Source organism: Carcharodon carcharias, chromosome 15, assembly GCF_017639515.1.
Source record: "Carcharodon carcharias isolate sCarCar2 chromosome 15, sCarCar2.pri, whole genome shotgun sequence".
Classification (NCBI taxonomy): Eukaryota; Metazoa; Chordata; class Chondrichthyes; order Lamniformes; family Lamnidae; genus Carcharodon; species Carcharodon carcharias.
The window spans coordinates 106667928-106680587 of NC_054481.1; the positions used below are offsets into that span (position 1 = coordinate 106667928).

At 39.4% G+C, this 12660-nt stretch overlaps 1 protein-coding gene across 5 annotated transcripts in view; it reads right to left on the reverse strand.

The window, feature by feature from the left end:
• tmco4 (transmembrane and coiled-coil domains 4) overlaps positions 1–12660 on the reverse strand; it is an 89212-nt gene that overhangs the window by 58903 nt on the left and 17649 nt on the right. For all 5 annotated transcript variants that reach the window (XM_041206605.1, XM_041206607.1, XM_041206608.1 and 2 more), the window contains 4 exons: positions 11109–11206; positions 9183–9326; positions 4117–4236; positions 752–916 (listed from right to left, as the gene is read on the reverse strand). In XM_041206605.1, coding sequence (XP_041062539.1) covers positions 752–916; positions 4117–4236; positions 9183–9326; positions 11109–11206 — 527 coding nt within the window. The remainder of the gene's footprint in view (positions 1–751; positions 917–4116; positions 4237–9182; positions 9327–11108; positions 11207–12660) is intronic.

Sequence of the window (12660 nt, forward strand, 5' to 3'; positions counted from 1 at the left end):
GAACTCGTAGACCATAAACACAAATAAAATGTTCACAAGGAATTACATACTTTAGGAACATATAAACTGTTCATAGAAATAAGTCTTTTCTATAAATCTTGAGAGTATCATGGTACTTTCGCATACAGTTTCAAAGAATTTCAAACTTCAAATCACAGTTTAGTGACATCTTCACAATATTCTTCCTAACTTATATCAATAACATTGTACACTCAGAGAATCCAAGCACATCCTGACTTCCTACAAGTTTGCTGAAGTGGGTGGATTGACAAAATGAGACAGAATACTGCTGGGTATTACCAATAATCAGAATACTGCAGGGAGATTAGTAATTAGAAAGCAGGTGTTTGCAAAGACTAGAACACCACAAGGAGGTTACTGCAATAAAAATATTGCAGCAACTTATTAACAATTAGGATACCATAGGGAGATTAATAACAATTAGGATACTGCAGGGAGATCATTAAGAATTATAATACTTTACTGAGATTTTTTAACAGAATATCGCAGAGAAATAATCAAAAATTAGAATACTGTAGGGAGATTATTAATATTGAATGGTTGCTATTTTGCTGGTCATTAATTCTGGCCCATACTATCAACTGTTCTTGTGCTTTGCATGGAGCTACAATTTATTTTAAAAATAAATCTAATTTATAAAATTCTAATGTTTACTATGCCAAATATCTTACTGGTAATCTAATCTTCTTGAAAATGCCACTAGAATATTCATTGTGGGTGTTTGCCTTACCTGACAGAACAGTGTACTTTAGGGCTTCCTGTGCCACCATATTGACCAAGCCATTCAGCAGAGATTCGAGGGCATTACCCAGTTCCATCAAATACTTTGATTCCCAGGCAAGGCAGTACTGTTCTTTGGACTGCAACAGGCTTCGCCAAGGTGCCTCAAAACTTCCTGATGGAGAACAAATGCATTATTTAAGAAGAATATAAAATAACTTGCATTTATATACCAACTATCATGACCTCAGAGCATTCAAAATGCTTTACAGCTAATGAGGTACTTTTGAAGTGTAGTTACTGTTGTGATGTAGCATAACATGACATTCACTTTGCACACAGCAAGGTCCAGACAGTAATGAGACAAATTCCCATGTTGTTCTTCGATAGTGCCAAGAAATATGTCTACCTCAGCAAGCAAATTTAACAGTTTAATGTCTCATCCAAAAGTGCAGCGCTCCCTCAAGACTACACCAAAGTGTCTACTTAGATTACACTCAAATCCTGGCATGAGACTATAATGCATAATCGTCTATCTCTGAGACAAGGATGCTGCTATGTAACCAATGTTCAGTTTTCCTGTGGAAGCTGGATACCTCCAATTAAAACAGAAAAGCGAATATGCAATTTCTGAAAGAGAAGCAATAGATTAGCAATTCAAGTGCTTTCCTGGAATCATGACTGCAGCCATAGAAACACCCGTCTGTTCCCTATTGAAACCTCTATCACTATTGCTTTTCAGTCCTCCCTTCTCCCCCTGTATAGCTGAGTCACTCATGGTGTCAGAGACTTGGCTCAGGCCTGTACTCTCCTGAGGAACCAGCTTCCTCACTAGTGCTCAGAACTAAATAGCAGTTAGAGATCAAGGTACACTCAGGGAACACGTGCACTACCTTCTTGGTCCTCCTCATCTGTCTGCACACTCTTAAACCGTGGGATAACCACCTCCTGAGATGTACTATCCACATAGCTCTCACCCTCCCTGATGCACTGTAGACACCAGCTGCTGCTCAAGCTCTAAAAACCTGAGGTCGGGCTCCTCTCACTGGCAACAGATGTTGCACGTGATTGTCCAGAACATGGAAAGCATTCTGGAGTTCCCACATGGTACAGAATGTGCATTCGAAATTTCCCTTTGCCTCTATTTAGTAGACTGCTGTCTTAGTTTACCAGAAATAATCTTCGGACTTGTCCCTGATCTGGAAAAAAAACACTCACCAGCTACTCATCAATCAACTCCTTTCCTTCTGCTGCCATCACTTTAGGTGTTTTTTACCCTCATTTCCGGATGCTTATGTACCCTTACCTCACTGACTCAAACCATTTCCCCTTGGGCTCTCTTGCTCCAATGTGGCTGACTCTTGCACTGTTTCCTCTTGGGCTCACTCTCTACACTCTCACTGAGGCAATCATGCTTTTTTTCTGCCCTATGGATACTTGATAACTCTGAGACCATACAATAAGCCGAGAATAAAAGTGGTGCTGCTACAGATGGGCGCTACACAAAAATTGCACAATCTTTCAGCACCTGATTTTTGAGTAAGATGAGACCATATCTGTAAGCTGTAAATACACTAATGAAAGTAATTTCAACATTTGTAAAAGATAGTTATACCATGAAACACAACTCATACAAACTCCTTAGTCATTACCAGCTCTGATTTTTATCCGATAGCTAGCCAATTAATTTGTTGAATCAAAGTACGCCTACAGAAATTGGATGCAGCTTTTGCTCGATTATCTCTCTGTCCCTCCTGAAGACACTGACTGTTGTTGGCGTACAGTTCAAAGGATACTAGCTGAATTAACGTGCCTTACCAACTGGTTATATTTTATGTGTAAGTTCATACAGTGATTGTAGTTTGCTTAACCATGGAAGGCATCACAGCTGAAACTGATCTTGCGGAATAAGGTCCAAGCACTACAAGTGTCCTGAACCTTCCTGAGCTAGGGAGAAGCAAAGAATCAAGTAGTGCTTCCACTCCTTTATTTAGTCAGTTCAATCCCAAGGGCTATGCATGCCCTCTAGTGATATATTACCTAATTCCACTCTGTGCTGCTCTAGTCTCTAAGTTCAAATATCTCATTATTTGAGATATTGTAACAACCAGATTTTTAATCAGAAAAGTGATCAGTTTCCTGGTGTGTCCAGGCAGCTCTTTGTTGCTCCATCTCACACTGTATCTTGTTTACACTTTTAATTCTATTCTGAAGCGATTCTGCCAGTATAACCTGCAGCAGCATACACGCTCAGTGTGCAAATGCAACTTTTTAGACCTCGGTTTTGTGCTAGCTTTGACCCCAATTTACCTATACAATGACAATGACTGCACTTTAAGTAACGCATTGTATGTGAAGCTTTAGGGCATCCTGAGAGATTAATGCTTTGTAAATTCAAGTTTGTTCTTCCTTCCTTCATTCTAGAGTGGGAAGATATTAACTGCTTCCTCCAAAATCTCCATCCCAATAAGCATAGCAGTTTCCTGGCAAAAGAGATTCTAAAATATGGCAGTCTGTAGCACACAACATCCTTGTTAGCTATTTTTATATCTGAAAGCTTTCCAGGCAAGCGTAGCGCATTATCTGTAATTAAGTCTGACCCACTGTGAAGACTAATGTGAACCAGAGCAACTACTAACACTTGCAAAGGCAGAATGACTCAAGGTACAGAAATAAAGAGAGTAAGTAACATTGTCACATACAAATTCCCTTATCTGAAATTACTGCCAATCTCTTCAAAGCAAATTTGATTTCTGCCTGCCAAAGCCTGTCAATTGGAAATACAATGCTAAATGATAATATCTTTTAATACCGTGTGGGATACTAATGCAGTTTGATTTTAAAAAGTGTCACTTTAATAAATTTGTGCAATGTTTTTACATTAATTTCTCACTTGTCTTTTGGAACCAAAGAGATGAGCTCAACTGGGGTAGGCAGAGAGCACTACAACAAAGTTTCAAAGTTATTTGCCTCACTCCACTCAGGTGAATATTATTTTCAGTTGCATAGATGAATGCAACTTTTTAACTCTTTTGCAAAAAGTTGCTTGGAACTTCCCCAATAGCTCCAGTAGAGGAAGGAGCCATCTGGAATACTACTGAGCCATACAGATCAGAAAGGTCCCAGAATCAATCTCTGATTCGTGCTAAATTAGATGACTGCAGCTCGTGCAATAGCATCTCAGGCTACATCTATTGCCAAGCCTTGTGTGCTATGGAGAGAAAATTCCAGCAAGGGAACATTTTTGGAACAATTCCTGGAGAAAGCTAAATTATTCTGCCAAACAATGTCCTAAGGCAAACTTTGTCTCTGGAGCAAATACAATGTAAAAAAAAGAGAATTTGGTCTTGATTTGTGCCTTATCATTCTCCATACCATATTTTCCTGTGCATAGCCAGCCAGTAACAGCTATTGTGATGTGCAACTGGCTTCCATCAGTCAGAGGAAGGAACTCAAACTCTTCAATGGCTCCCACCCTCTTTTTCATTTTGTATCCTGAAAGGGAATGAAAAATAGATTTAACTATCTACGCTGGTAAATAAAATACACCAATGAATAAATTTCAACAAACTTAACTTTGAAAACAAAACAAATTTCTCTCATGATAGAATTTAATTGATGAGAGAGATTGTTGTGCATTGGGTAATATCTGGAAATACATTAAACTTAAAAAAAATATATTCTTTCATGGGATATGGACATCACTGGAAAGGCCAGCATTTGTTGCCAAACCCTAATCACCTTTGGACTGAGTGCCTTGCTCGGCCATTTCAGAAGCCAGTTAAGAGTCCACCATATTGCTGTGGGTCTGGAGTCACATGTAGGCCAGACCAGGTAAGGATGGCAGATTTCCTTCCCTAAAAGGCACTAGTGAACCAGATGGGTTTTTACAACAATTGATAATAGTTTCAGGATCACCAAGCTTTCAATTTCAGATTTTATTAATTGAATTCAAATTCTACCAGGTGCTGCAGTGGGATTTGAACCAGTGTCCCCAGATCTTTAGCCTGAGCTTCTGGGTTACTAGTTCAGTGACTTGCATGGGCATCTTGCAGTTTTGTGCCAAAGTGTTTGTGGACTCAGATTAAAATCACACACATATCTGAGACTGAGTCTTTCTACTCCCAAAATTTGTAAAACATGAAGTTTTGTGAATGAAATGTAGACATACTTAATGCGCATGCTGCTCTTTTCCTCAATTCTATGTTTACATAAGCAAAACAAAACCAGCACCAGTTTTCTTTTCTAGAAAGTGAGTTTGGTCCAATGTACAGGGCTGGTGCAACCAGTTGGCAAACTAGGCACCTACCTAGAGTGGCAAAATTTGGGGGAGGGGGCAAAAATCAGAATGAAATATTCATGAAAACAAACAGGCCTCAGCAGTGAAAATGAAAGGTCTAGGTCCACTGATATACATCCATATATACTGACATGCATATAGATTTCCATATAATTACATTGCAATCTTTCCCAAAATTTCATATTATATGCCTTATTCTGTTCATGCGAGTTTTACAAATTTGTATATCTACATGACTATTCCAAATCTGCGAACCAGTAAATAATATTAAAGAACATAATTTAATCTCGCCCACTATATCGTAATAATTACTGATGGTGTACGCTGCAATAAAATCATTAGTAACAGAAACACATAGCATTACATCATATGAGCCATATTACACATTATAATGTGCAATTCTGCTAATACATATCCTTGAAAGATGTAGAGGGTGAGAATGTACAATGTCATAATATTCTCCTTTTTCATATAAAATACATCAAACTATAAATGCAAAATTTTTATTCATACTAATGCACAATATTAATTTTCAAAAGTTAATTGGGGGAGGGGCGGGGTCTGCAAGGCTGAAGCTTCACCAAGGCACCTAACACTCTTGCACTGGTCCTGCCAGTGTATGACATAAATTTACTTAAGAACATAGCTAATTTCATTTTAATAAATTTTAAAGCAGCAATAAATTCCCATAAATTAAAATGTTTGAGGGTGCTCTTGGAAATATCTTTCCCCAGCCAGCAGCCTTCATTACTGCTGTCTGTGTTGTTCTCTGTTCAACAAGGCAAAAATGAGATTGGCCAATTCAGCCCATTTTGGTTCCAACTTCCTCATTTCTTTTTCTCTTCTTGTCTCTGATTCCTCATTCCCAAATGGTATCCCACCCGAGGCTGAATTGAGGGTAACTGAATTCATCCAAAAAAACATAAAAAGGGTACAAGCCTCACATGGCTTTGGACCCAGCCATACAAATTCATAACCCACCAGTCTACATAAAGCATGCTGACTTGGACAAAGTGCTGCTATGGGTTCTCACACCATTTCACACTATTTTTGGGTGGAATCAAAACCCAACTAATTGATGCTTTTACGAGTCCAACGTGAAGAAAGGCAGCCTTTGCTACAGTTCCTAGTTGCTGTCGGCCCACGGCACAAAACCAAACTTCACTTAATACAAATAAGAATCTCATTCAGAAAAGACAGGGGTGATGCGGGTAGGAAATGAATATCTGGCATTATTGCTGTTTAAAAGTGGAATTGAAATGTTGTCTTGGATCTATTTTTTGCATGTTTCGCTTCTCCTTTCCTGAAAGGGCTGGCCCTTACAATCAGTGATAAATATAAAATATTGCACATCAGATAAAAAAAACCCATCATATACATACAATGAATTTGATTGAGCTAGTAGGAGACTTAGAAAAAAGCCTTAGAGCAAAAGCAGACTTATCACTTTCAACGTCTGGACAATATGATGCAGCAGTTGGTAAGCTAATGGAAAGCTGGGATATACAACCAGAGCAGTACAAATGTGCATAAGGGATGCTTGATTTCCACAGTCACTATACACACCTCACTTGGAAGCTTGTAGCATTGTAACCAGAACTGTAACCAGTGTGCAAAGAAAAGCAATGGGTACTGAGCAAAGATCATCGAAGCTCAAATTATACTCTTGACAAAGAGGTCAGGTAAAGGGGAACCTCATCATGAATATTAAGTGTACTGATAAGGTAAACTCACATTATTACTTTAAATTAAACCAGAAATGCAGGAGCAAGGGCAAAATATTAAATTTAAAACTGACATTAGGAACAATATTTGAAGAATGAGAAAGACTTGGAATAATCTGAGTATCAAGGAAAATCAAAATGTAGCTCATGTTTTAGTTACTGAGTTAGTGTAATAAGGGCTTCAAAGGGCACACTTGAGTTTAAGAAGCACCAGGCACATTCATACTATACAGACGCAGCCACTGAACATTAAGGATCATGAGAAACATAACTGATAAACCATTAAAGGCGCTCAAAGAGTGTGACAAGGCCACAGGGAGTCAAGAAAGGTTTTAGGGATAATTACTAGGACTGTATAATATAAAATTATTTTGTCTATACAAGAAATTGGTACAGAATTGGGAGTATTGTGTCCTATTTTGAGTCCCCATGTGGTGGGAGACAGAGAAGATGAAGAGGACAAAATCAAGACTTAAGACTTGCAGTAATCAGCATAGACTTTAGGAGTTGATACTATTTATAGCCGTTCAGAATTAGAGTGGATATGTTTGGGCTTTTTAAAATGTTGAAAGGATTAGATTACATCCATTTGGATAGGTTATTTGAGAAGCATGCAAACAGTACAACGAAGGGATATGCATATAAATCCTCGGGCAACGAGGTAGGAAACATTTCGGTTCAGAGAGCCATCAGCTTCTGGAACAGATTACTGCAGTACATAGTGAATATGAATTTCTCTCAGTCCTTCAAAGTGGAAGCTAAACTACATTTCTGAGAAAGAATGACAGTTCCAGTTTAGAGGGCAAGTTGTTGGGGATTTATAAGTTGCTATAATCACCTGAAACTTTGCCTGGCTGCCTTAGGGAGTTGAGGAGTAATTTCCAAATTTTTCCTGAAATGATATCAGATTTCTTTTTTTACTTTTTTGGGTAATGAGTGTCATGGTCTTTCACCATCCTTTTTGCATGTTAGGGTACTAGAAGGATTGGAATTGACAAGTGGGCTTGCATACTGGAGGGAGGAGCTTCAGTGGCAGAATGGCTTTTTCCCATCCTTGCTACTTCACTCTGAGAAGATGCAGGGCTATGGTGAGAAAACAGGGCAGTCAGATTATTTTTGGATTACTCCATCAAAGAGATAGCATAGATAAGATGGGCTGAATGGCCTCCTTCTAGTTCTGTCTGTTAAGCCATCACATGGGAGCAGAGTTGTCCCTATGGTCCGGTGAGCTGGGGTGGTTACCCAGGGTTCTGCGCTTTTGGGCCCCACACTTCGACATCACAGCGTCAGATGTGATACTATTCTGCGCTACTTAACATCTTTAAAGTAGGCATAGTGCACATGGCAGCCGATCTGCGGGGCAAGTCACTCACTTGCTGTGTTTATTTTCGGTCCCGGGCAATTTAAACCCTCCGCTTCTTATTTTATTTTTCTTCCAGTACACATTTGCAACTAACATTTGCTTAACATTGGAAGATGGACAGTCAATCTTTTTTTTAAAAAAAGTTGAATTATTTATTGCATCGTGTCTGTAAATTTTTTAAAATGTTGAACACAGTGAATGTCCTCACTCCGACATTTAGGCTGGAATTTTCCGGTTTCCCCTGCGGCAGATTCCCCCCTCCGGTGAGCCATTGAAATCTCCGTTCAAATCCGGCCAGTGTGAGGGGCTGGAAAATTCTGGTCTTAAAGTTTTCTCCAGTTAGGGTGTGGGGTGTGTTAGTAAAAATGTTCTAATGGAATCCCATAGAGATCATGGATTTCTCCATAACAAAAGGAGAGCCAACAATTATGCTCAGCCATGGAAGTAAGGTGTAGTTTTACTTGCGGCACAGTTATCACAGTCAATAGTGTAGTACGGGCTTGTAACCGAGTGCCCAGTAGGTAGGATGCTGCTGGTGCTCCTCTTCACACACATGCTCAGAGGCCCAGCCTTCAGAGGAAACCTGTATAAAAATGTTACGGGAGCCCACAGAGTGTGATTTGTTCTGGGCCCGGCACCCTCCTAGGGACGGCCCTGTATGGGAGTTTAGGATCTATTCTCTTATGGAGCGCATTGCACCTGTGCCACTCTGCATTCAAAACAAAAACAGAAATACCTGGAAAAATTCAGCAGGTCTGGCAGCATTGTTGGAGAAGAGCACAGTTGACATTTCAAGTCCTCATGACCCTTGAAATGTCAACTGTGCTCTTCTCCAACGATGCTGCCAGACCTGCTGAGTTTTTCCAGGTATTTCTGTTTCTGTTTTTGTTTTGGATTTCAAGCATCCGCAGTTCTTTGCTTTTATTATTTTTTTCCACTCTTCATTCAGCTAAATTAAACCCAACAATAAGTGAACAAATTGAAAGAGTGTTCCATTCTGCAACATTAACAACATTCACTTTGATAAGTACAAAAAAAATTAAAACATGCTTACCTGTCAATCCTGCGCCTGCTGCCCCAAATAAAGATGCTATTATGGCAATTCCTGCTGTGGAACCGATTGCAGCTGCTCCTGCCGTCCCTATAATAGCTGCGGCTCCGGCTGCCACAAAGGGAGCAGCAAGGCCACCAGTGAGGCCTGCAGGTAACAACTAGAATGTGTTAACAGCTTTACGCACAAACAGTGCTCATGTCATTGCTTTACTGAGATCAAAGGTGTAGCTTTCATTGACTGAATCACCATGAAAATCACCACCACGCATGAAGCAGCCTCAAATCTCATACATAAGCCACTGCCTTATTTACAGCAGATGATACAAAAGTATGAAGGCACAATTTATCCACCATATTTTTGATTGCACTGTAATAACTGCTGTCATTCATCTTGGAGTTGAGCTAACTTTTACAGATATGTATTTCTAAGTGCTGCATTTTGTTGGTTTGAGTTGGTTGACAGTTTCTGACTTTGCTTGAATTTTGATCATGTCATTCCAGTGTGGTGGGGTGCAGAGCACAATTAGAGGGAACAGTACTTTTCAGTCAATTAGCCCAGGGTAATCTAAATATTAAACAGTCACTTTTATCTCCATCATTAAATTAAATTCTATATGGGAAAAATTTTCCCCCAGTTGGAGGAGGGGAGGTGAGGGAGTGGGCGTGCCTCCAATTGGGAGCACACCACCATTTTACATGGGTGGGCCAATTAAGGCCCGCCCAGCATGAGGTCCGCCGGGAAGTGCTATGCGCTCCCTGTGTGGGCAGAGGGGGATTCCACCCGACGTCATCCCACGTCATTTTATGAGTCGGCGAGCAGGCCCCGCTCCCGCTCACCGACTGGAAGATCCTGCCCTATGAAACTATATGTGGCAGTTCATTAAGTGAAACAAATAATGGACAGGATCCCCCCAAGCATGTGATAAGTTTCTCAGTCATGGATCTTCCTACTGTTCCCTGAAGACTCAACAAATCACTCCAATGGCAGCCGGCTCAATGCTCCAAGCTCCTCCTAATGCTGGTAAAGAATTAAATGTCCTGGCTCCTTTATAATGTTAAAAAAACGTCAGCATCACTTTAAGGAAACTCTGCTCTCCTTGAGCAACATGTATTGAGATTGAGCAGTGAAAATCTGTGCTATCTATTTACACCTACTCTCAAAGTAAGTACATGGATGCAATGGGGAAAGGTTGCTGTCCTTTCTGCTATAGTGCACCGAGGGGCTGGGAATTGTATAGACCCCTCGGGTTGTACGACTCACAATAAATGTATGTAGTGAAAACTAAAAGTATCATAATTGAAGCACCTCAGAGTGCAACATGATGTATGTTGATAACTCCAATACCATTGCACTGTCTGACTGTATTGACCATAATGACTGTAACATTCATTGATTGTATTGAAGCACCTCGTGATCCATGTGTAAAAGTTGAATATGTTTGCACTTTTTGTGATGGCCATTTAGAAATGTTTTGTAATGTTCTTTCAGATATTTTATGAATAAAGTATATTTTTCCAAAACAAAAAGTACCAGGTTTATATCTGTCTTTCACGTCAACCCAGCTGAAACACATTACTGTGAAACCAACTCTGATGAGCCACAGGAGGCAATTACTCTAACTATACTCATTGACAATTTTTATCATTAATCGGTAGGCTTTAGTTTAATTGGTTGTAACCCGAAAGAGTTACAATTTCAATTTGCAGACACAGCTCCATGATTTTTAATGTACTCAAGTTATAATGAATCTATTACACCTCCATCAGCAATGTAACTAAAGTACCTATCACAGCTCTATCTCCTGTATAACCTGTTTTAACTTTAACATACCTATCAGTTTTGTAATCCGGTTTCAGTTATAACCATACCCATAACCATCACAATCCCCCCCCATCTCACTGTAACTTTGTTGCCGTTATAACATACCAATCACAGTCCCGCCTCCCACAGTGGCAAGTCCAATAAGGAAATATCTCTTCAATTTCTTTTTACGATCTTTCCTTTTCCGAGAAATTTCAAATTCTCTGGAAATGTTAAAGAGCAAAATGGGTTAGGTGCAATGTACCAAAGTAAATTAGTGAAGCAAAGAAACAGTTAATAAATTTCTCAGGGAGTTCTCAGTACTTAAAACGTGTGTAAATAAAATTAGAATACTTACAGTGAGCAGCATCCTTATGGAACGGCAATTAAAAAGAAAAATGGCATCAGTATGAATTCACTTACAGGCACCTTTATAATGCAAGATTACTGATAAAGTAAAATCAATATTATCTCCATCAATAAGCATGTTTATAATAGATTATTGGCGGAGAACTGGTCTCCTCATTTGAAAGGTATTCAAACTCTTGATACAGGATGTTTCCATCATTGATGAGAAGGTACTGGAGATTTCACACTGCAATACTACTTTGGTCACATGATTTCAGGCTATGGTTCACTTTGTATACAAGCTTTTTTTAAAGAGATAGAATGTCAGTAAGCCCACCAAGTCTTCCCCTTTCTGGGGATTAAATCCACCTACCTCCTCACTATACCTCTCAATTCCTTCACTTTCTAAACACACATTTAATTGTCTCTTGACTCCATTGATAGTGTTCTCCTTTCCTTGATAGTTTATTCCAAGTGAAAAAGTTTGCCCTGACTTTCCTTCTCACTTCAAATGTCCTCATTTTTAACTTGTATTTCCTGTGATTTGAATACTTCATGATATTGAATAATTTGCTTGAATCAGCTTGGTCAGTTTCTTTCATAACCAAAACAATTTCAATCAGATCACTCAAGCTCCTTTTCTTCAAATGAATTGGCATCGAGATTTCAAAAGCAACTGCGAGGCCAAGTAATGGACAATTCAAATATCAGATCCACACAGCTCCAGGTCAGAGTGAGACAGCAATTGAAAGAGAACCTGAGCAATAGCTTTTGCTGGAGGAGGTTGAACATACGATAGGCAGCCTGCCTGCCTGTCTCATCTGTTTACACAAACAGTTTGACTGAAGTGATTTTTTAAAAAGCAATACAAAAATAAAAATACCTGGAAAAACTCAGCAGGTCTGACAGCATCTGTGGAGAGGAACACAGTTAACATTTCGAGTCCGTATGACTCTTCAACAGAACTAAGGAAAAATAGAAGAGAGATGAAATATAAGCTGGTTTAAAGGGGGGGGGGTGGTGGGACAAGTAGAGCTGGATAGAGGGCCAGCGATAGGTGGAGATTGCCAAAAGATGTCATAGACAAAAGGACAAAGAGGTGTTGACGGTGGTGTTGCATATCATTAATTGATTTTTTCAAGATGACATAAGATTAAATCGAACAAACATTCCACAGCACTTTCACAGTTTTTTTATAAGCAATTGCAAATGAAGCAGTACCACGTTATTTTCTAATCCTATTCCACCCAACACGCTCCCCATTAAGAGTGTGCAGGTTGATTTGACAAATTAATGAGATTCCAAAAAAGAGCACATTACAGAAGTGTAT